Consider the following 25,042-nt stretch of genomic DNA (forward strand, 5'->3'; position numbering starts at 1 on the left):
ATGTTTTCTATCATGTGTATGTTGTAAAAATCAACTGAAAACTATTAAGTGGAACAAATAAGTAAGTAAGCAAAGGAAAGCAAATGAATATTTCAGTTCTGTTGTTTTTATCCAAACTGGTGCAATGAAATTTAAGTTCATGTTTTTTTATAGGTTTCAATAGATATCCTGCATGCAGTTTATTTTAGTGCATATTCTTTCATTTTTATTTACCTAAGAAGTGTGTGTTATTTAACAGCTGGGTTTCTATTAGATTATGCATGTGAAAAGATGGCATCTGTTATTGTTAATTACTTCCAGTGGTATTACTTTTTCATAATCCATGCAACCCATTTTTGTGTTTGTTGTGAAAATGTTTGTAATTATGATGACTGAATGATGATGATTCACATGTTAGATCAGCTCAAGGATCAAAAGTACAGATTGAAGGACTGAGTTGTAAATAGAATTCAAACAACATCAAAAAAGATAATAAAAATATAACCTATGAATTAAAAGACTATACACACAAACTATATACAATATGTCACTAGTAGAAATATACGGATATATGCGGATAATTGCAGGATAATTGCACAAATGTGATACACACATGGTGCGTAGAATACCATCAGAACAGATATAAATAATATTGTCATGTAAAAAAGGATAATTGGACAGAAGATACAGAATCAGAATTTTCACAGGTTGGTTTCAAAGTATTAAAACTGTTACTGCATGAAAAATGGATGATTTCACAGTTAACATATAAATGTACATTCAGCTGCACATAAGAGATGAAAGATAACTGTATGTACATATTTCTAAATATGCATGTGTATAAGATGTGGAAGCAGCTGGTATAATGACTGGACTATTGGAGGTTCTTGGTCATTTCTAAGCACTGGACTGGTTGTTCTGGTTGGTCTGCAGGCATGTTGCCAGACATGGAGAGGATCATTGAGAGCATCGTCCAGAGAGACCAGGACACCGTCCAGCTCCTGCTGGACAGCTACAACACCCAGGTCACTGATTATTACTACCACTACTTCATCAGCAGGGCTGGGAGGGTTACTGTAAAAATATATTCTGACACAGTCACTCATTACCTAGTTAAAAAAATATATAGTCAGTAAAGTAATGTAACTTGGCTACTTTCTGCTACTTATTCTTGAAGTATTTCCTGTAATTATTATTTTCATCATCGATTATCTGTCGATCACTTTCTCCATTAATCAATTACTTGTTTGGTTCATAAAATGTCAGAAAATGGTGTTTCCCAGAGTCCAAGATGACGTCTTCAAACGTCTTGTTTTGTCCACAATTCAAAAATGTTCAGTTTACTGTCAGAGGAGTAAAAGAAAATATTCACATTTAAGAAGCTGAGAATTTGGACAGCTTTTTCTTAAATAATGTCTAAAAACGATTTATCGATCAATTAATCCTGTCACAATCCTGTTAGTCTTTCTTGTAATGTTTATTTTCATCATTAATTAATCTGTTTGCCATTTTCTCCATTAATCGATTAGTTGTTTGGTCCATAAAATGTTATTCAAATAGATGCAGATTAATTCATTAGTTGATGAATAATAGATTAATTATTGCAGCTCTAAGTGTTTTATGTTCATTGTTAGCTTTATTAGTTTGTTCAGCTGTTCCTTCTTTTGTTTTGTGCGATTTATTGACTGATTGATTTAAACAAGCACAAAAGTAACGAGAACATTGCCTGTTCATTTGTGAACCATTGTCTGCATATTACCTACTAAAATACAGATGAATGATGTCAGCGACTTTAGTACTTTTCCTCTTTCTCCAAAGATGGGAACTAAGTATGAATACTTTGTTACTGTATTTAAGTCGATTTTTTCAGGTATCTGTTCTTTCTTTGAGTATTTATTTTTCTGACACCTTTTTAACTTCTTACATTTTAACACAAATATCTGTACTTTCTACTCCTTACAACTTGTTACTTCAGTTTCAGTCCAAAATAAAAACAGCATAAAGAGACATAACAACAACATGAATAATCTGTTGATAGTTTTGAGTCATTTTTTTAACCGAAAAAAAAAAAAAAACAGGTTTCTGATTCCACTTTCAAAATAAGACAAAACAAAACATCACGTTGGTCTTTGAGGACATTTCTCATCATTTTCTGGCATTTTATGGACTGAAGAACTTATAAATGATTGGAGAAACTGACAGATTAAGGATTGATCAATGATGAAAATAATTGTTACAGTAAAGACTTGCTCCACATGTTTGCACCTATTTTTCAGATGATGAGATTGTGACAGGATTAATTAATTGATTATGAATCAATTATTAAATTAATCACCAGCTAGATCGATCATTTAAAAATTGCTTTGAGTCATTTTTTTCATAAAAAATGACCAAATTCTCTGATTTCAGCTTCTTAAATGTGAAAATATTCTGGTTTCTTTACTCCTGTCTTACAGTAAACTGAATAGTTTTGGGTTGTGGACAAAACAAGACATTTCAGGCTTTTGGGAAACACTGATCAACATTTTTCACCATTATCCTATACTTTATGGACCAAACAATAATCAACAGATTAATCATGAAAATTTGCTAAAATAATCATTAGTTGCAGCCATAAAAATGTTAGTGTGTCTTCAGCTCACCCCCTGTGTTCTCCTGTTTCTCCTCAGTATGCAGAATGCTTCTTTTTCAACTCTGAAGTTCAGGAGAGAAAAAAGGTCAGAACACAAAAACTTTGGCCTTTCACTCAGCACGTCTTTCCCTCCCCTTTCTCTTAATCTTTCTCTTTTACATCCACACCTGCATCCCAGGTCAGTATACTGTATCTGTCAAGTTTTCACTTTGAGAAATATTCATCTCCATGTGTGGCATGTGACAGATTTTTATCATGGAGTAAAAACCTGCAGAGCATCGTTAGCATCTCCGAGAGGTATTCAATATTTATTACATGACAATGAAATATTATATAACATTAAAGTTAACACTTAAAAAGAGCTCGCTAATAGTTCAGTCCACAGAGTTTAAAATGAACTAGTTCACGTTCATATTTCTCTCTCTTTTTTTTTTGTCTAAGACAAATTTGCGTCAAACCATATACAAACAAGAAACAAACAAACAAACAAACAAACAGAGAACTTAAGTAACATTTTTTTGATATTACAGCAGTAATGTGATTACTTTTAGGTGTGCTTTTATTTGAGACAAAGTGGGTAAATGTATCTTACTTTTTCAGTGTTTCACCTGCCCCCAACTACCTCTACTTGCCCCCACCAAGAGGGCAATGGTAACACTCTGACTCTGCGCATGAAGTTTAATATTAGTCTTATCATTACTGGTGAAAATGTATCAACTGTATTATAAATTAGTGCACATATATATGTTTCTAATATCAAAAGATAACAATTGTATTCCAAGTAATCTGTGAGTTGATGGAAAATAATAATAATAAAAAAAGTCACAAATGTCCCTGGTCTCCCCTGTCTTAGAAGAATAACCTAATATCCCCAAATAATGACTATATTATGTTATGTTATGAATTTGAAAAAGTTACTCATTATTTCATGATATACAGTGAATATTTTGAAATACTAGATCATTACTTTGAGATTCCAAAACATAATTTGGACAAAGTTTCTCATTATAATGACTCACAGGATCTTTTTTTTCCTCATCATATTGTCAGAAATGTGCTTCCACAGATACAGATGTTTGGAGCAGAGTGTATAAAGTGGATTTGTCTGTGTGTTTCTCACTATTAACAGACTCCAGCCTGCAGTGTAGTTCATACACTTCACTGATAAACCACAGAATTACAGAGGAACATGAGGCTTCATGATCAAAGAAAGTTTTTATATCATGTTGACACTTCTGTCTCTCTTCTGCTATCACACTTTTTAAAAATCAGCTGATGATGTGAGCGCTGTTATCTCTCTCTGGAGTGAACAACACTCACATTCACCTTCATTAATTACAAACTGATTTGTTCAAAAATATGATTATTCAAAAACAATAAGACATTGTCTGTGGTTCAACTGCCAAAGTGAACAAGAGTGCCAAGAAGCAAGACACTAGTGCTGCTCGGTACGTGACATATGAAAGATTAACAAAATCTGCAAACAACTTTTAACAGTTATTGTCAGTCAGTGTTGTTGAATGCAGTCTCTGCATCAACTAATAACAACTGATTATTAATAATTCTAAACAATAATTGTTTGGATATTTCGTTAAGCTCAATATCCATCCCATGTCTGAGCAGCGTAAAACGCTTACTGTGATGAGTAGTTTGATTGTCCAAAGTGAACTTGTCATCCTAAATAAGAATGGAGGACAATAAGAATCTCTATCATTTTTAATGGACAGGCAATAACTTTGTTGAATTAAAAAAATACAATCTTTTATTCAAATCCGTTACACAAAAGGCAGAGAAAATGTGATCATTTTTTAAATCTATTTCAGCATAGTCAGTCGTACTGACCACACAGAAACTGCCACTGTTATATTATTACTTTTTGCACAGTCGGAGATGCATCTTTGTTGCTTAGCAACTATACTCGTCTCTGTCAATAAAACTTTTCCCAGCATTATAATACAAATAATTAATTAATTAATTAGACTCATTTAAAAATAAAGTAGGGGAGACCAGGGATAGTTGGAACATCTTTTTGTCTCAGTGCCTATAACTCACTGATTTTTTTGTGTTAAAGCTCTCAAATTTTGAAGTAGCCTTACTTATCACAAATAACATTTCCAACTTTTTTGGTTTTATTTTTGCACTCTTTTCCAGCCTTTTCTTATAGGCTATGATTATTTTTTGTGATGTTCTAGATGGAAAATTGTTATTATCAATTTTTCAGTTTTAAAATAACATGTTTATAATCTAATCAAATACATTTAACTGTTTCTTGCTCTGAGTAATTCCAGATTAATCTATAAATCTGAATCAGATCACTGATGGTTATTATCCTACAGAAATATACAGCTGTGAATATATACAATCATTACAGTTTACTATATGTGGCAGCATGCATACTGATAAATACGGAAATAAATCTTACAAAATGTGTATTTTGGTGTTATTTCATGTTTAAAAAGATAAACTAACAGAATAAATGCATTAATCTCAGTCTGGCATTCATCATGAGAGATAATAGAGCGAGCACTTATGGCTGCTCTAGTATTTATGAAATTCTGACACTTGTATTGTAAACAGCAGTGGCTCAACATGGCTCGTTCCTACATGGAGCTCCTCTAACGTCCCCCCTCCATCTGAAGCTTCATCCTTCCCCCTGATCTCAGTACTGTTTTGTTTTGTTCTTTTACACATGCATTTCTGTCCCTGTTCATGGACAAACTGACTGCAGCAACGACAACTGGAAGAGGTAAATAAATCAAAACGAGAGACAGAGAGAGAGGGATGAGCTGATTAGGAGTTTACTCTGTGTAGCAGTAATCTGTAAAAGGGCTTAGAATGCTTAGTCACTCCCCTTGTGTTCATATGTGTGTGTGTGAGTGTGTGTGTAATCATATCGAGCTGTATATTCCAAAGCTGCTTGGATACCTCATGACTCAGCACGTTAACCTTGTTAACCTTCACCTTGCAGATATCCTGAAAGGTCCAGTTAGTCAGATTTATCAGTTATCATTATTATTATTATTATTAATACACATTTTTGAATACATGGTGATAAATAAATAAATAAAATCAGTACTTTGCCTCCTGTCCTGCTCCATCAGGGATAAGGAATAATACATCCCTCATAATAATAATACTTAATATATCTGTCTGTCTTGGTTGATCAGTTCAGGAAGAACAAAGTGAGGGACTCGGCCCCCGAATCTGATTCTGAGATCGACTCGGACGATGATGAATCTGATCTTCTTCTCAGAGAGGTAGGCCACTGATTGTAGAAGCTTCACTACACTGCTGATCAGGGACCTGCACAGACATTCTGACAGGCTGTGGATGTAACCTGAAAAAGGGCATCCATCCCTCAAAAATGCTGAGTGTCTGTGAGATCTAATGACATAATCATAATCCCACAGACATTCAAGAACTGAATGAAACAAAGTGAGACACATACAGTGTATACAGTACATACATGCATGTACAAAAATCTAAATTATTATATAAGAATATAAGAATTTGCCAAGCAGCACAGCAGTGTTAAGTCATGCATGATCATCCTGAAAACACCAGATTACACTGAGAGGGGAGAAATGTACAAAGATTGCTTGTTCAGCTAATCAGTCTGCCACCTGCTGCCAGAAACATGAAACAACAGGACAAAACCAAGATACATGCATTATATCCTCCACCCCCTCGCCACAAAATCTACAAACCTAAAGAGTTTGGAAAATGCGTAACAAGACTAAAACAAGGTAAAGGATGAACAAGACAAGTCATAGTAACGTCCTTCAGAAGGTAACTTTTTACCTTTACACTCAAAAAATGATTCTTGGTTCCAATAAAAATGAAACAATATTTTTAAGTAAAATGTAACTGAAAGTTTAGTTATCCAAAAAAGTAAACATAATGTGATTGTACTTAATATAAACTGAATGTAAACAAATCAAGTCAAATTTTATGTATTAGATCATGTAGGGAGGATGTGCATCACACTCCAACACAGTTTATATATAAGTTTGCACAATCAAATCTGACTTAAGGTATTTAATCTATTCACACTGTCTCAACATGATAGAAAAATGTTGCAGTAAATGCAACCCATTATATTAAGCTTATGGAATAAATGGGGATTGAAAATTTACACTTAATTAAAATACATAAAGTCATGGTTTTTGGGTTGATAATGTTTTGGATGTATATGATAATGATAATGATCCCTTCTCACCCTTCATCGCAGTAACATGTGACTAAATGTTTCTGCAGCGTCTGGCCACAGCCCTGCTGCGCTTCATCAGTGGTCAGCTACAGCCAGCAGTGCTGCGGGTTTGCCTTCATACGCTGCGTATCCTGTCCCGTGACCGGCGTGCCCTAGGGCCCATGGTCACTGACACCGCCCTTTTCACCTTGGCACACCTGGGAGGCATCAGCTTACTGCAGGCAAGCCCACAGCAGGAGGAGAAGGAGGAGGAGGAAGAGGAGGAGAAAGGTGAAGATCAGTCAGTCGGAGCACACAGAGCAGCATGTGGCTGTGAGGAGGCTGCAGACTCTGATGCAACACCGTTATCTGTTAGCTCTGTGCACTCATGTTCTGCTCCTGTGGAGACAGCTGCTGCTGCTGCGGCCACAAATGGCTCAGATAAGTGGAGAGGTGATGAAGGTCATGTGGTGCTCGCCCGCGGGAAAAAGGACACCCGGGAAGAGAACAGTGAGGAGGAAGAGAAGGAAGAGGATGGGGAGGTGTGTAGGAAGGAGGCCATGAAAGTCTTGTGTAATGTCATCTACAACAGCCCTAAGGCACAGGAGAGGGCCAGCGCACTCAGGTGACACTTTTTCATTTCAATAATGAGAAAACAAGTTCAGCCTTTACTGAGGTTCATGGCAGCTGAAACACAACATGAAGCAAAGTAATTTTCAGTCATTATTTACTCACCCTCACGCCACATGCATTGACGATCAGGTTTAGTTTTTTTAGTTCACAAAGTTTCACAGGAAAACAGAGCTGCTGAATCTCCCAAACAGTGGAAGTGAATGGTGACCAGTTTTCAAACATAAAAACAATCATAAAAGTTGACTTGAAAGACGTCATTTACACCATGTTTTTAGCCTAATCTTCCATGAACTTCTATCTGAACTGTGTGTGTGTGGTGTGATGGTGTGCACACGCAAGTGAACAGTGAGTTGGCGCTCTAGGAGACTTGGATCAGACCAGACGAGCAGCATGGAGGCACTTTATGTTTTTTCTTTTGGTTGTTTATGATTAAAAACTGGTCACCATTCACTTAATTGGGAGCCCTTGGAATGCTGTTTCTCTATGAAACACCAGCAGCATTTTGTGGACTAAAAAAATATTTTTTGGGTGAACTATCCCTTGAAACCTTTCCTGTATTTTCCCCTCCTATTTGTTAGATCAGTGTACAACACCTTGTAGCTTCTCATTTCCAGCTGGTGCAGACCGTCTGTCTGGTCGCTTTAGTGGTGTCTAGTGGTGAGCCTGCTGATTGCAGACATCTCATCTCACTTTCTCCCTTCAAGCATTTAGGAGAATCTACAATGACCGAGAAAAATGTGCAAAATGTAAAAGGATGTATCCAGATAGAGTCCATGTTCGTCTGTTCTGGGCTACTGTTGAAACACAGCAGTGCAACATGGAGGCCTCTGGTGTCAGTACACGGTCTGTTTGAGCTGCACGATCCATTCCTGCACATACATGAGCAAGGCGCCATCTTGATTAGCTACCGACAGCAACACCACCTGAACAAACCACCTGCTAAGCCTATTAGCCAGTCGCCCATCCATTCTGCGTGAGAAGCAAGATACGGCAATGCCAGTGAGCTTTTTAAAAAACATCATTAACAACATGATACCTGACAATACAATACAATACAATACAACAAAAATAATAATACAGGGTGAACTGGAGAAGAAATAACAAACCATGTGCAGGAACAGATCGTGCAGCTGGATCAGAGCATGGACTGACAGTAGCAACTCTCACTTGCACCCTAATGAAAACATACATATGAATATTATATTCTATTTCTGCCATATTCTGCCAACAGATCCGCCTAAAGCTGACACACTAGACCTTTAATTACTGCTTACTTCTGGTGACAGTTAAAGTCAACTTTTTTTTGTTGTAATTTGGTTAATGTGCTCTGGTTTCTCAAAGATCATCTATGAAGGAAAAGAAACATCACTCTGTAATGCATAATTATGACTGAACTTTTTTTTGTTGTTTTTGTAATGCAACAAGATCAAGAACAATTTTTGCATACATTCAAGTATTCCCTTAATCATCCAATTATATTATAGTAATTTTAGGTGTTTTTTTATAACACAAAATGTGATATAAGTTGCTCAACAGCTGCTGACCAACCCCTGGCCTCACTTCTCTTTTGATTCCTGTTTCCATGGAAGGTTCCTGCAGGGTCTGTGGGAGAGCGTGAAGCAGGGGATCTGGAGTCGGGAGCTGTCCAGTGGCCAGTTTTACAGGCTGAGACTGCTCTTCTTACTGACCGCTCTGAGGCCTGAGCTCAGGCTGCAGCTCCAGCAGGTAAAACTGGCCAGCACCTAGTTTTTGTCTAATTTTACACAAACAACAGCTTGTTATGTCTTATACTTAGATACAATTTCACATGGTTTGACTTCAATCATTTTCTCAGACTGACTGTTTTTTTTACCTGCGTCAGGAGCGAGGAGTGTCAGTGCTGACCACAGCCCTCGAGCGGTGCCTGGCCGTGAGGTGGGGCGAGGGATATGAGGTGCTAAGCGACAGCACAGCTCCTCCCATCTCCAAGGAGGTGTCCCAGGAGGTCATCGAGATCCTCAAGACACTCTTCAACATCTCTCACATGTCCCACAGGCAGGAGCCGGACGAGGTGAACACACAAACCAGCTGTGTAAACGATTTCGCAGTCAAGTTGACCTTTGACCTTTTGGATATAAAATGTTATTACTAAAATCAGTTTATCCTAGTAGATATTTGTGTGTAATTTTGTCATAATTAGCATATGAGGCCTTGAGTCATGGCCATGAGGTCACTGTGACCTTTGACCTCTGACCACCAAAATCTAATCAGTTCATTTTTGAGTCCAAATGCTCATTTGTGTCAAGTTTGAAGAAATTCCCTAAAGTTCTTGAAAAGCTGTGTTCACAAAAATGGGATGACCTGAAAACATAACACCTCTGGCTACAGCTGTTGCTGACGTGGAGCCATTAAATTATTTTTTTTAAAGTTTTTTCAAAAGTTGTAAGTCACAGAGGTCCTTCAGCATACAGTCATGAATGTACACCAAAAAAAAATAGGCTGATCAGTTTGGTAATGTTTGAGATAAGCTGTGGACAAGCTTCAACTCAATTGATCACACATACACACACACGCACACACACACACGTGCGCAATTGGATTCCACGATAATGAAATAGACATGGTTTACACCCTAATGCTCCTGGTAGATTTGACAGTTTAAGCAAGAACTTTCTTCTTTTTCAGCCCCTTTCAAATATGGAACAAGTAACTCTGCATATAGATGCATCTCTGGCATATAGATGAAGGAAAATTCCACTCACTTCTTCTAAAGAAGAAAAGTAAATTATCTCAACTTACGATGATGGGTCAGCAATAATTTCAAAACTCAAGAGTTTAAGTTGGGCTCAAAAATCTATTTCAGTGTGATGCTTTGACATTTTAAGTCATCTCAAAATTTGTTTTCACAGTGCAGTAATTGTCTTTTTCAGGAAGAAGCTGCTCTGTATCGCCACCTAGCTGCTGTGCTGCGCCACTGCCTGATGCTGTCATGTGACGGAGAAGACTTGTTGGAGGAGATCCAAGGGTCAGATGACTGTTTGGCTGCTTTAAACATAACTACATTTATTTGTCAGATTCTGGTTGATAATGTCCATGCAATGTCAACAACGGACCTGCAACTAAATGCATACAAAAGTCAAAGGACAAAGCTGAAGCTAAAGAACATAGATAATATGTTTTACGTTAATGTTTTAAAAAGTTCTTCTCTCCACAGACATACAGTCAACATCCTGTCAGCAATGCCACTGACATGTCTGGACGTCCTGCTGTCTGTCAGTGTGGACCAGGCAACCCACAAGTGTGAAGGAGTCAACATGGACTGTGTCCACACGTTGCTGCTGTTTATGGAGAGACGCCTGAACAGGGCAAGTGTGTGTGTGTGTGTGTGTGAGAGAGAGAGAGAGAGAGAGAGAGAGAAGACGAAGCATGCAGACAGTTCAGTTCAAATTGTGGTTTGATCAGATAAGCCTAGTGTTTTGTTCAGTCAACAGACACAGTGACTGTAGGCTGGCCATTTACTCCTCAGCCTCATCGAAAAGTCGCGAGTGCAGAGGTGGCCAAAATACCCACATTCTGTACTCAAGTAAAAGTACAGATACCTTTTAAAAGGTGGTAAAAGTAAAAGTACTGGTTCAACTATTTTACTCAGGTAAATGTGAAAAAGTTCAGGTTCTGAAATGTACTTAAAGAATAAAAGTAAAAAGTTGTCCTCTGAAGGACATTTCTAGCAGCTGTTTATGTGCAAATCTAACTGAACCTCACCTTTTCTCCAACTGTAAGGAGTAGAAGGTACATTTATTTGTGATAAAATGTGGGAAGTGAAAGTAAAAAGTTCTCAGGAAATACTCAAGTAAAGTACAGATACCTGAAAAATCTTAACGAAGCATTTGTCCTAACTTTCCATTTCTACACCAAAATCAGTCCTCACTGTCAAACTGAACATTTAAGAGGTAACACATGTAATGACATTGAGGTATGGTTTACTCACAGTGCATTGTTTTATTGTGTTGTTCTGTAGGGTCAGAAGCTGAGGGAGAAACTGACCCCTGTACTCAATCTGCTGACTGAGAGTTCTCAGGTTCACAGGGAGACGCGTCACTACTTACGACAGAAGGTAATGTATTTTTTTCAAAATTTCATTTTGTAAAAGTGCACCAATTATTAAGAGAATTCTGTGCTGCTGAGAAAAATATTATGGGGAAGCTTTTATCATGATGGTCCCTTGGCAGATGCAGACATAAAATATAGTGCTTTCAAAATAAGAAAGCTACTGCTGACATTTTTTTTTTTCGCAGTGTATGAGATGACGGCTTGTAAGACTGAAAATTAAATTTGTAGTGTCTAGGGAATGTGTCATGGTTCAGTTCTGAAGAGGACCCAAAATACAGAGACAGTCAGATGGTCTAACCGTAACCTTCGCTCTCCATGAGAATTAGTGAACCTTGAGTGCTGACAACCCTGATGCTGGTTCACCTGTTGTCATGCCTTGGACCACATTGGGCAGGTACTAGCCCTGGATGAAGTAGCTAAAAAGTCAGTCTGTAAGTTTCATATCGGTAGATATCAATCATGTTGGTCCTGACTGTTGACATGTTGTCAAAACGGTGGATAATAAAATAAGTTTGTTATATCATTGGTCTCGGTCAATAAGATTTTCTCGCAGCTTACAGACAATGGTGTTCTGATAGTTGTCCATCCATTCATACCTGGAGGGGGGGCTCTGGTTGTGGTGACAGCAGACAGAGCATGACGTCCCGCTCTTAAGCAACTTTCTGGCTCCTCTACCTCAGCTGGATCCTTCGATGCAAACTAGCAGCGGATCTACTCTGACTTCCCTCTGGGTGTCGGAGCCCCTCACCTTCCAATAGTTGTTGTCCAACTTAAAAAAAAAAAAAAAAAAAAAAAAAAAAAATGAACATAGCTGGCATGTCTTTTTTAATCTGCCAACAATTTGCGCCGCTGTTTGATGTGTCACGTGTAACTCCATGCCTTTCCTCGCGTGTCAATGGGGCAACTGAACAACACAGATTGGCTGTTTGCCATTGCACCTACAGATATGATTGGCTGTTTAGGACCCTGGGCAGGAGCATACCTGTGGTTTATCTATTAAATATGGCTTACATATCACTCACAACATGCTCTATTATCAAGGGACATGACAGAATGTTTATGAGCCACGCTGTAATCGTTTTCTACTTTCATGGTGAATTGCATTTAATATGTTTAAGTTAAACCATGGAACATTTTATCAAACTACTTTCTTATTGTAATTGATGGCATGTCTGTCACTGATACATATTGACTAAGTAGGTACTAATCACTGGACCCCAGGAATACCCAACAAGCCTTGCTGTTTTGGAGATGCTCTGACCCAGTCATCAGAGTCACTCACGCTGCCCATTTTTCCTGCTTCCAACACTTCAACTTGAAGAGCTGACTGTTTACTTGATGCCTAACATACCCCACCCACTGACAGGTGCCATTTTGATGAGCTGATCAGTGCTGTTCACTTTACCTGTCAGTGGTTTTAATGTTGTGGCTGATCAGTGTACAAAGATTCACTGACATGAATGAAACCTTAACATTAGAGGGACTTATTCTGGTTGCTGTAGCTTTGCATGCAGAACTAAGAACCTTTCATCTGACCCCAACTTCTGACCCAGATCTTACCTCCACTGAGGGACGTCGGCGTCCGACCTGAGCAGGACAACACACTGAGAGGCCAGCTGGTCCGCCTGATGACCCACGTTGACACAGATGTGAAGCACTGTGCTGCTGAGCTGCTCTTTGTGCTCTGCAAAGAAAATGGTACATTCACCACAGACTGATTTAGTTCAGTAGCAGAACTCTTGTGATTTTTTTTTTTCAATTAAAATATTTGTTTACACGCTTTTGACTCACTAAATCAGTAATGAAAATAATTTTTAATTGCATCCCTATAATATACACAAATACAGTTCTGCTCTATACTAATCTATTTATTGGCTACTTTACTGGCTTGTTGGACAGTAACAGTGGACTCTGTCCAAACATTGATAGTCTTTCATCACTCCCATCTCCTTTTTGGAATCAGTCTCCAGGGTCGAAAGGGTTGCTTTAAAGATGTATTCTGAGGCAGTTATTAATTAGCTGTTAACAAATGTAGTCAGTAATCCAGCATTTTCTCACTAGAGGCCATCGTTCTTTATTTTAAAATTGTAATACTACTAATAATCCCCATTTTTACTCAGATTGTCTTTGTTGTCAGTAACTGTAATGGAATACAGTTACCTTTTTTTGTATGCAGATTATGTAAACCTGTTGCATGTAATTCTCAAGCCTGTCAGTCTCACACATGAACAACTTTTAGAAATATGCATCAAGAGACCAAATTAACAACTATGAATGATTTCATATAAAGAGTATGAAACAGTAAAGTTTTCATCTTATGTCTCTTCACAGTCAGCCGCTTTGTCAAGTACACGGGTTATGGCAACGCTGCCGGGCTGCTGGCTGCTCGGGGGCTGCTGAACGGCAGAAGGAATTCAGTCGACAGCCAGTATGCTTCCCAGTACTCCAGCGACTCAGACTCGGACACAGAGGAGTACCGGGAGGCCAGAGCCAGGATTAACCTGGTGACAGGCCGGGTGGAGGCAGAGCAGCCTGACCCAATGGAGGGCATGACAGAGGAAGAGAAGGAGGAGGAGGCCCGTCGCCTCGTCCGCATGATCAACAGACTATCACGGTGAGTTTGGAAATCCTGGAGTCTTTGAATTTGAATTTGTGTAAGTGTGGTGGACAAAAAGGACAAATTCCACTCTCCCTTTCCTGTCTTTTACCCAGAGACCAGATCATTCAGCCGATGTCGGTGACAGCTGAGGGGAGACTGGCTCCACTCTGGGGTCACATGAGAGGCTGCACACTGGAGGAAGAGGAGGACTCAGAGGAGGATGTGGATCTGATGCCAGAGGAGAGGAAAGACCGGCAGATGGAATAGAAAGATGTAAACGTGGAGCAGTAGACTAACAGGACAGAGTAAACCGTTTTATTGTAGTGCACTTCATTGTTCCTGTTATATTCACACAGCAGCAGGTAGACACGGTTAGAGCAGCTGCTACATCATATGGCTGCAGGCAGAACTGTAGGTGAACATGTTACTACAGTATGACTGGGGTTCCTGTACTGTGTGAGCTGTGTTGCAGCCAGAGGTGGGAAGTAACTAAATACAAACACTTTGTCAAAGTACTACTTAATGTACTTTTTGCTTTTACTTCCTTCATTTGAACTCAAATATCTCTACTTTCTTCTCCTTACATTTTCAAAACAGGCTCATTCCTTAAGTTTTAACGCATTTGAGTGGAACTAATGATTATTTTTATTCAACCTAATTGGGGAACAGCACATAGAAAAGACAATTTCTTGGTGTATCTCAGAATGTAAGGAGACAAAATGACATAAAAGACAACAAGACAAAAAAGATGTGACAAGACAAAAAAGACTTGACAAAAACAGATGTAAAAGCTGTAACTTGATAAAAAAAAAAAAAGATGAATCAAGACAAAAAAATACGTAACAAGTCAAAAATCACATAACAAGAAGAAAAAGACATAACTAACCAAAAAAGATGTAACAAGACAAAAAAGATATAACTATACAAAAATGACGTAACTAGACAAAAGAGGCAAAACAAGAAGAAAAAGACGTAACTAACATAACAAGATTTAACAAGACAAAAAAGACGTAACAAGGAAAAAAGATGTAAAAGAAATAACTAAGCAAAGAAGATATAAAACACATAACAACACAAAAGAGATGTAGCAAGACGAAAAGAGTGTAAAAGATGTAGCAAGACAAAAAAGGTTTAACAGTATTAAAAAATACTGGAAAATACGTAACAAGATGAAAACAACACAATGAGCGTAACAAGACAAAACAGACAGAGAGGTCTGACTGTGGAGAAAAGCTCTGCACAGAAACTGTCAGTAGAAATGTCCTTCAGAGGACGACTTTTATACTTTGAGTACATTTTCACTTTTACTGCAGTAAAGAAGTTGAATCAGTACTTCTACTTTAGGGTCTTTTTTTAACACCAGTATTTGTACTTCTACTCCAGTAAAGAATGTGTGTACTTTTGCCACCTCTGGCTGCAACTAATGTTTGAAAAAAAAACAAACTTTGAGCTTTGACTGCAGCCTGCTGTAAAATGTATGTGAAGACGTGGGTGTGGGAAAGTAGGACAGGCTGAGTCAGTGAAGACAAAAAAAAAAAAAAAAGAATGCTGTCTTGTAAGTGAGCAGCATTTATAGTATTTATATTTTTGTTTCTAGCGAAACCCCGGCGAAGGAGTTTCTATTTGTAGAATTTGCTGATGTGTCAATGAGTGTGAATTCACAGTAAAAACTGTTCAACAAGTTGTAAGCTTGTAGACTTTTTCTTTTCTCATGTAAAAACAAATAAAAATGAAACATTCTCAACTTCAGAATTGCAGCTTCTCAAATCCTCTTCTACTGTACATGTCACAAACTCTTACACTCACAGACACAACTGCACAGTGTTGTCACAACTGAGGCAGTGAATATGGGGTAACACAACTGCTTATGTGTTATAACAAGGTATGTCAGACAGACAATCTACAGCTGTAACGATTAATTGATTAATCAATTATTGACTGATTATTAAATTAATCATCAACTATTTTGATAACTGATTAATCAGTTTGAGTAATTTATTTTAAGAAAAAAAAAGGTCGTTCTCTGATTTCAGCTTCTTAAATGTGAATATTTTCTGGTTTCTTTACTCCTCTCTGACAGTAAACTGAATATTTTTTGGTTGTGGACAAAACGAGACAAGTTTCTGAAACTTTAACAAGTATTAAATGATTAATCAAGAAATTGATCGATCAATTGATCAACTATGAGAATAATCATTAGTTGCAGCCCAAGACAACTTTTTGAAATTCTGTGTGCAGGCAACAACCTGAGGAATATACAATATTAATTTGAAAAAATACACTAATAATATTAATGTGCAGAAAATCTATCAAAAGTAAAAGGGGGTCATGTTCTCTTCTGCTGTCATTCCAAAATGCAAAGAAATGTGATTTGCATCTAAAACAGCTTCAGTGTGACTATATAGCCTGTCTTTTGTTTTTTCTTCTCAGTTTTTCTGAGTGGAGTAAAAGGACAAAGGTTTCAGGGACAGGGATTCTGTTTGGTGCGACTTCCTTAGAAGGAGCTCTTCTACGGGCTGAGATGCTCTGTGAATGACTTTTATCTTTACCAGGATCTTCTCTTAACTTTGAGGGGAAATTCTTAGAATGTGTCATAAGTCTAAGAACTTTCTCAGCATTTCATCAAAAGGAGGCTTTGTGAATACGACTGCTGGCGTTCTAAAAATAAATACTAGAAATTTTAAGTTTAATTAACCTGAACAAATAAAACTTGTGTATCTGAGTTAACGCAACAATCAATAAAATACATTCAACCCCAAAAGTGTGGGCAGTTACTACCTGTATCATGCTATTTTAATTTACAAATTGATCTGCTGCAAATATATGTAAATACAATTCTTTCAGACTCATTTTCATTCAGCAGAAGAAATTCTGGGACAGAGAGATTGGAGCATCAGCTCATTATAAGATATCTCTTTCTAATCTGATGTCTACGCTGACAAATAACATCCTAGAGGAAAGGAAAAGTTCAACATAAGATCTCATCTCTGTAGCCTGTGTCTCCTCAATGTAAGTGAGCTCAGCTTGAGACCAATATGAGACTTTGACCATTTCCTCATACTTCTTAAATTTGGCTCCTGAGAAATAATTGAGCCTGTCTGAAGATCTTAAAAAGTTCTTCAGCTCAGCTAGATCTAGAAGAAAACTTTGTCTTAAATGAGATTTGAAATTTGTCAAAGTGGGCAAATTAAAGTCTTCATCAAGGAGAAACCTCTGAGACAGCTATTAAATAAGCTCATCTCATTTATTTCTAATAAGACAAAGAGGAGACGATTATGAAACAAAAGTTTTCCTCTGGGATTTCCTCTCTTTTGCTATGCAGATGACCAGTAGGTGATACTACAGCGCCTTTGTCCAGACTTAATTAGTGAATGACTCAGATCGCCAAATCCACACTGACATAATCAGTTTAGACACCAGCAGCCTGAGCGTAAGAGCTGACCCGTGGATTATATCCTTTGCAGCTGCATTGCCACAGTTTGCAAACAGACACATTTAACAAATAGAGCTTGATTTAACCAGCCTGAAATTAAAAAAAAAAGGGAGTTGGCACACCAGATGGAGTGCCAGGAGGAAACCACAGCTGGAGACGGCGAGGAGTGGCAAATTCAGAATGGGGAGCAGGAAGAGGGAGGAGGGAAAGATGAAGAGATGGCGATCGACGGTGGCGAGGAGGATTGGAATGGGTTTATTTCAGGGGGAGCAGCGGGAGGAGAAGCAGAGGACGGGGAGGTGGTGGCTGAATGGAGACCTGGTGACCCTGTGACCCCGCAGCATGTCTTATGGCTCAACAGTTATACCGACGGTGAGTCAGCTTTCTGTGAAAAGTGAAAAAAGTGGAAAAAGTACAGACTCTGAAATGTACTCAAAGTATAAAAGTAAAAAGTCGTCCTCTGAAGAACATTTCTACTGACCATTTCTGTGCAAAGCTCACTGAACCTCTCCTTTTCTCCACACTGGTCTCCCTCTCTGTCTTGTTATATCCTTTTATCTTGTAACATCATTTTTGTCTCTTTATGTCTTCTTACGTTTTTTTTCATCTTGTTCCACTGTTTTTGTCATTTTTGGCTTTTCCTTTACATCATTTCTGTCTGGTTTTATCTTTCATGCCATTTTTTACACCATTTTTTACACCATCTTTTTTATCTTGTTGTGTCTTTTACATCATTTTCATCTTATGTCTTTTACATGTTTTTATTGTTACTACTTTTATGGTTTTTTTTGTCTTGTTATGTCTTTTTCATATTGATACATCTTTTACATTGTTTTCGTCTTGTTATGTCTCATTATGTCATTCTTGATATGTACTGATGGATACATTAATGTTTGTTTTTTTCTGTTTTCTGGCATAACTATTAGGTTGGATTTAAGTCAAGACCAACTTAGCTCTGTTGGTGCAAGTCCAACCTAATAGTTATGGCACCATCTAGATTTAAGCCTTGTTCTTGTTAGAACTGGGTATAAATTTTACACCTAGTCAGGAGCAGGTGTAAAGTCAAAATCTATAAATCTAAAATATATTCAGTCAGACATAACATTGGACATAAGAATTAAATACCATTTGCTATTTGTCACAGACATGTTTCACAAAGTTTATAAGTTTTTCCTCACTCAACAACCGTAAAACCTGCAAGATTTTCTAAGGGAGTCTGGGGATATTGTTACTTGTTAAATGGCTAAAATCAGTTGACAAAGTGTACTCACCAACATCTGTGAATCTTTTTTATCTGAACAACCTTTCATGTCCTGCTTTATTTGTCTCCAAATCGACTGCTTTTTCATAGTTATTATGTCGGTGAGCTTGGCAGTCAGCGATTCCTTGCGCTGGCTGTACAGCTCTAGTAGTTTCTACAAGAGGAAAAAGCATTTTCTTCATGTGGGATCCTTTGTAACATTGCCCAAAATTAGAAATGATTAGCTACAAATCAGGAAGACAGCTCAACATTGTTAACAATTCGAACAACACACGCTACGAGGCAATGGCCATAGTCTCACGTGAACGTGCACTGCTAAGACTAGACGTAGTTAAAACTAGGCTAAGTCTGGTTGGTGCAACCCTCGTAGAGTCCATTCTAAAGACTGGTCATAACTAACACCAACTTAGCAGTGGCACCAGTTGCTGCAACCCACTCCTGGTCATGACCACTTGTAAAAGAAAATTGCCTCTTACAAGCTAAGATTGTACATCTGGTTTAGTTTTTGTGTCCCGCTCCTGTTTGTCTGCTAACCTAAAGACAACCACCACACCAGACTTGGATCTTGTATATCAGATCTTCCATTAGGCAGTGAAGCAATCAGTATGTATGTATGCACATCGATCCCACTCCAGTTTTTTCTCTTTAATCCAATGCCATGTAATGATTAAATCACTTCTGAGGAGGTCAATTTTCGTCTGTTTTGTGTTGGATGTGTGGCAGATTACCTGTGTTCACCAGAGGACAACATCTACAACATAAACTTCTCTCGCTTCAAGATCAGAGAGCTGGACAGTGGAGCAGTCATCCTGGACATCAAGAAATACGGTCCAACAGGTGCTTTTTCATCTCTTTGTTCTAACATTTGTTAAGAAGCTGAATGTTATCAAGAGAATGAGAAAAAAAAGCAAGACTCAAAGCCAGTTAGGTGGTAAATTTGTGTGGTGCCTCCAGGATTGGGAGGGTTACTTTAAAAATGTATTCCAATACAGTTAACGATTACTTTTTTCAGTAATTGCTCATTTGATATTGTTTGTCTGGTGGAGCCATTTGTTGAATAAGGAAATTAATTTGAACTATAAATTTGAAAATGAGGAAAAAATGCGTTTGCGTTTACAACTACTGGTTCAGGAAAACAAACAAAATTTGCAATTGTCGTTTGGAGAGGTGACTGTGACATCAACAGTTAAAAATAACTAATACTCTGAGTAGTTTTTGTGTGAATACTTTGTACTTTTACTTAATTACATTTCTAACACCAGTACTTTTACTTGTAATTTATTAATATTTTAGTGACAAAACAGTACTTGTACTAGAGTACAGATGTTCAGTACTCTTTCCACCACTGCCACCAGATTTTCACTTGGTGGAACAGTTTTGACTTCAAAGCAGTGGACAAACACTGGCGGTGTGTGTGTGTGTGTGCGGTTGCATGCACTTTCTGTCTCCTCCTCAGGGGCCTGTCCAGACTGGCAGCAGGACCTGCTCTCATCCTTCCAGTCTGCTGCCCCTCAGAGGAGATCTCTCAGCAGCTCCAGTGTCACCTGCTGCCTGGACACAACTGCTGACTTGACTTCTCGGTGCCTCTTTTCCATATTTTCTCAGAAAATTTCTCTCTTTATTTTTCTCCAGAAATTCAAGACGTCATCGACCTTGATTCAAACAGATTCATCCAGTATCAATTCTCTCCTTCGTTCTTGGCCCTCAGAGAGATAGGAGCTACGTAAGTCACATTCTGTTGCATGAACTGCTGTGTTGCTGTGTGTATCCATGAACAAAGATGTCTTTAGTAAAATATAAGGATCGCAAGTCCAACTGCCTTTAATTTAAGCAAATAATAGCTATTTATTATTTGTAGCAGGATGTTTTTGTAACATGCAAAAGACTGGTAAAAGTAGAAGTATTGATTCAACTTCTTTACTGCAGTAAAAGTGAAAATTACAGGCTCTGACATGGACTCAAAGTAGAAAGACATCCTCTGAAGGACATTTCTTCTGACTGTTTCTGTGCAAAACTTTTCTCCACAGTCAAGCCTCTCTGGCCGTTTTGTCATGTTTCGTCCTCTACATTGTTTTTTTCTTGTTATGTATTTTTAGATTTTTTTTTTCCATATTGTTCAGCTTTTTTTGTCTTGTTACCTCTTTTACATAATTTTCGTCTTTTTACATCTGTTTTGTGTTGTTACATCATTTTCGTCTTTTATGTCGTTTTTGTTTCTGTTCATCTTTTTTGATTAATTACATCTTTTTCTTCTTGTTACATCTTTTTAGTCTTTTTTTGTCTTGTTATGTCTTTTTTTTAATCTAGTTGTCTTTTACACTATTTTTTGTCTCCTTATGCCTGTCACACGTGATATGCACTGATAGATACATCAAGAAATTGTCTATTCTATGTCTTATTGACCAATTAGGTTGAATTGAAATAATTGTTAATTATTAGCGAGCCTGTTTTAAAAATATAAGGAGAAGAAGGTACAGATATTTGTGTTCAAATGTAGAGAATAAAGGTAAAAAGTTGTCAGAAAAATAAATACTCATGTAAAGATACCTGAAAACTCTACTTAAGTACAGTGGCAAAGTATTTGTACTTAGTTACTTCCCACCTCTGGCCATGAACATGCATATTATTAGACTTGCTGCCAATGTGTCTTGGTCCGTCAAATGTTAATACTGTTGGACCCTGTATGAAGGTGATACAAGTGTTTTCTACACAAGCTGTGTTTTCTTGAAGCTGATTGGCTGCCTGTCTCTCAGGTTGGAGTTCACAGTGGGCAGCAGGGCACTGAACCGCTTCCGTCTGATCGAGAGGCATTATTTCAGAGACCTCCTGCTCAAGACCTTTGACTTTGAGATCGGCTTCTGCATCCCGTACAGCAGAAACACCTGTGAGCACATCTACTGCTTACCTGACCTGGACCCAGAGACAGGTACGATTAACTGACTGCTGCACAAACAGATGCACACACATACACGCAAAGGGACACGCAACATTTTCACAACAATGCAGGAAAAATTAAAAAATGATGTTTATATCCCAAGCAAGACACTGTCTATAGTAGGAACTATATGCAGTACATTTAGGGGTGGGTGGGGAGTGGGAACCTCATGTTTCACTCCAATAACCAGAGGTGGCAAAAGTCCACACCTTCTTTACCTGAGTAGAAGTATAGATGCTTGAATAAAAAAAAAAACCTACTGATTCAACTTCTTTACTGCAGTAAAAGTGAAAAAGTACAGGCTCTGAAATGGACTCAAAGTATAAAAGTCATCCTCTGAAGGACATTTCTACTGACTGTTGCAAAGGTTCTGATTTTTTGTCTTGTTATGTCTTTCACGTTGTTTTTGTCCTCTAACATCTCTTTTGTTTTGTTACGTCTTTCATGTGATTTTTGTCGTTACATTTTTACGTCTTTCTTTGTCTCGTTACACCTTTTTTTGGTTAGTTACGTCTTTTCTTCGTTACGTCTTGTATGTCATTTTTGTTTTGTTACATCATTTTTGTTTTGTTACATCTTTTTTGTCTCATTACATCTTTTAAAACTTTTTCATCCTGTAATGTCTTTTTTGTCTTGCTATGCCATTTTTGGTTGCATCTTTTCTTCTCATTTGTCTTATGTCTTTTTTGCCATGTTACATTTTTCTGTCTCTTTACATCTTTTATGTCCTTTTCATCTTGTAACATCTGTGTGTCTCGTTATGTCTTTTATGTCATTTTTGTCTTGTTGTGTCTTTTATGTTATTTTTGTCTTGCTACTTCTTTTATGTCTTTTTTCTCTTGTTATGTCTTCATATTTTATTTTTGTTGTTCTTGTTCTTGTTACACAATTTTCGGTTAGTTGCGTTTTTTTCTTCTATTTGTCTTATTTATGTCTTATTTGTCTTATGTCTTTTTTGTCACGTTCTATCTTTTTTTGTCATAGTTTTACATCCTGTATCTTACAATGTTTAATGTCTAATTCCTGCTGAACATGTTTCTCTTTTGCTCTGCTCAGTTGAAGAAATGATTGCCAACCCATTTGAAACACGATCGGACAGTTTTTACTTTGTCAACAACAAGCTGACCATGCATCACAAGGCAGAGTACTCCTTCAGCCCGCAGAGAGACACAGACACACCCAGGGAGTAAAGAAACTGTCAATGAACCGGGTCATATTGTTCCATAAATGATGCTACAGGTCAGGGCCCCTCCTAGCATTTTGGGGGTCCTATGTAAAATATAACCTAGGGTGCCCCTGTTTTGTGAAACTATAGTGGTGGGATTTTAACCCCCCCAAGGTGGTCCAGATGCATGCATTTAACATTTAAATGCATTTAACATTAAAATGCATTTAACATTAAAATGCATGCATCTGGTGCATCTTAGATGGAAAGGATTCTAAATCTCAAGTTTACTCCAGCAATTTAAACCCACTTAAAATGACAGTGAGTGGGAAACACTGGGTCTTCCCTACACCAAGAAAATCCTGAAAACTTACAGGAATTACACAATCTGCATTATAACATCTGCCAAAATGAGACAGATGCTGCATTTTCTTAAAATGTTTATTTCAAATGTTGGGGAAAAAAATATAATTAAAAAGACTAAAATAATTAAATAAATCTATATTTAAATATACCCCAGCTAGCTGCTAGTATTCTGTGCCCATGTGAATGATGTGATGCTTGAAGTTTTCCCCACTGATCTCTGAACAGTGGCAGCTTTACTTTGAACAGCAAATGGGGGATCCTGAATGGCAGATTTGCTGCTGAACTCAAATCATCACTGTATTACACTGTTTGGGGCCCCCTGGTGGCTTTGGGGGCCCTGTGTCCGTATATAGCAAGAAACATCCTTGCTTCAGGTCACACAACTATTATTTTGTACAAAGTTTTGTTTGTGAGGGAAAAACCACGTGTTTGTGCCGTGGGAAAGTGAGGAGTGTTTGAATAAAACATTAAAATCTGGTACTGTTATACCATACTATGTACAATATGTATTCTTCTTGGATTTGTTAGGATGATAATTTATGATAATTGTAATAACTGGATTATTTATGTAGGTCTATGATCACTTTGTTGTACGATCAATAGAGTCTCAGGCTGTAGCGTTCATACAGCAATTCTTTGGTTGTGTCTGGAAGGGAACCCTTGATTTGCAAAACTTTTACAAGATTTGTACCCATTGTGTCTTCATTGTGCACGTTGTACAAACTAATTTTGTTTTAAAATATGACAATGCTGTGTTTATAATCTGGGTAGGTTTAGGGACAGAGAACATCCACTGATTCTGTAGACTGAAAGAAATATGTAAAAAATCTGCCATGTCATCTTGTATTCCATGCTCCTATAGTACAACTGTGATGCTGACTCCACACTGAGTCATGCCCATCTGTAAAAACATAGAAATAAAAATACGACTTAAATGATCTGTCAGATGTGGAGAGTTGTGTGTCTTTCTTTCTGACTGCCACAGATGTTGGAAATCCAGCTGTTACATATTGTCTCTGGTGGTCACCCACCATTCACAGAACTGTAGTTACACTGGTAACTCTCAGTGTCTACATTTGAATATATTTTTTATGAATGTGCCAAAGGAGCAAACACAGGAAGGTGCTGTTTAGATGTTTACACAGTATGAAAGTATTTTTACATTAAAGGCACACATGGTACAATGTAAATACACAACTCAACAACTAAACTAACAAGTTATTGATGTTACCTGAAAAATCCTTTTTGTATTATCATCAGGGTTGGGAGGGTTACTTTGAAAATGTATTCTGACACAGTTATAAAATTTTTAAGAAGTTTTCAAAAGTTGTTTGCAGAGAGCTGTGAACCTGATTTGACATTATTTGGGTGTTTGAAAATTAAATGATTGCAATTGAAAATAAATGATAAATCATTAATCACTTTCACTTCAATGTCAGTACTCACTAATTTTTTATATACATTTTTGTTGGTTTCTAAAGATTCAAGTTTATCTAAAGAAGATAAGTAAATTATCTCAACAAATCCTTTTATACGTATCAGTGACTTACATTACATTAAATTACAACAGGTGAAATGAAAGTATATATTTATATGGATTTCCTTACATTCTGTGATAGATTTTCCACCTTCTTAAGTTCCCCCTTCATGGGAATGGAAAAGTCATCAATAGGAGGAATGACCCTAATGACAGATAGCTGCTCTTTTTATTTAGTTTTTATTTATTAATTCAGCTACATATGTCATTTAGAGTCGTGTTTG

At 37.5% G+C, this 25,042-nt stretch overlaps 2 protein-coding genes across 2 annotated transcripts; both read left to right on the top strand.

The window, feature by feature from the left end:
* The first annotated feature begins 926 nt into the window (after positions 1–926).
* Positions 927–14,835, top strand: LOC146310068 (chaperone Ric-8A-like). Its single transcript, XM_084744239.1, has 12 exons — positions 927–1,055; positions 2,649–2,696; positions 5,779–5,868; positions 6,869–7,425; positions 9,023–9,158; positions 9,295–9,483; positions 10,343–10,437; positions 10,627–10,777; positions 11,431–11,526; positions 13,076–13,220; positions 13,854–14,136; positions 14,235–14,835. Exons 1-12 carry the CDS (start codon positions 927–929, stop codon positions 14,386–14,388), a joined length of 2,073 nt encoding a protein of 690 aa, XP_084600365.1. The 3' UTR covers positions 14,389–14,835.
* Positions 14,836–17,594: 2,759 nt separating this feature from the next.
* mmp25a (matrix metallopeptidase 25a) lies at positions 17,595–23,284 on the top strand. Its single transcript, XM_084744190.1, has 5 exons — positions 17,595–17,926; positions 19,539–19,652; positions 20,448–20,538; positions 21,569–21,741; positions 22,807–23,284. The coding sequence occupies exons 1-5, from the start codon at positions 17,680–17,682 to the stop codon at positions 22,938–22,940; spliced, it is 759 nt and encodes a 252-aa protein (XP_084600316.1). The 5' UTR covers positions 17,595–17,679; the 3' UTR covers positions 22,941–23,284.
* The last annotated feature ends 1,758 nt before the right edge of the window (positions 23,285–25,042 follow it).

Source organism: Lutjanus erythropterus, chromosome 19, assembly GCF_056507025.1.
Source record: "Lutjanus erythropterus isolate fLutEry1 chromosome 19, fLutEry1.hap2, whole genome shotgun sequence".
NCBI lineage: Eukaryota > Metazoa > Chordata > Actinopteri > Lutjaniformes > Lutjanidae > Lutjanus > Lutjanus erythropterus.

What these genes read in the sequence shown, in the direction of transcription:
- mmp25a (XM_084744190.1), top strand. Translation starts at nt 17,680, where the DNA reads ATGGAGTGCCAGGAGGAAACCACAGCTGGAGACGGCGAGGAGTGGCAA. An exon ending in GCTCAACAGTTATACCGACG is followed by an intron (nt 17,927 to 19,538) that starts GTGAGTCAGCTT and finishes GATGTGTGGCAG; the next exon opens with ATTACCTGTGTTCACCAGAG. An exon ending in CAAGAAATACGGTCCAACAG is followed by an intron (nt 19,653 to 20,447) that starts GTGCTTTTTCAT and finishes ATTTTTCTCCAG; the next exon opens with AAATTCAAGACGTCATCGAC.
- LOC146310068 (XM_084744239.1), top strand. Translation starts at nt 927, where the DNA reads ATGGAGAGGATCATTGAGAGCATCGTCCAGAGAGACCAGGACACCGTC. An exon ending in CTGATCTTCTTCTCAGAGAG is followed by an intron (nt 5,869 to 6,868) that starts GTAGGCCACTGA and finishes ATGTTTCTGCAG; the next exon opens with CGTCTGGCCACAGCCCTGCT. An exon ending in GAGAGGGCCAGCGCACTCAG is followed by an intron (nt 7,426 to 9,022) that starts GTGACACTTTTT and finishes TTTCCATGGAAG; the next exon opens with GTTCCTGCAGGGTCTGTGGG.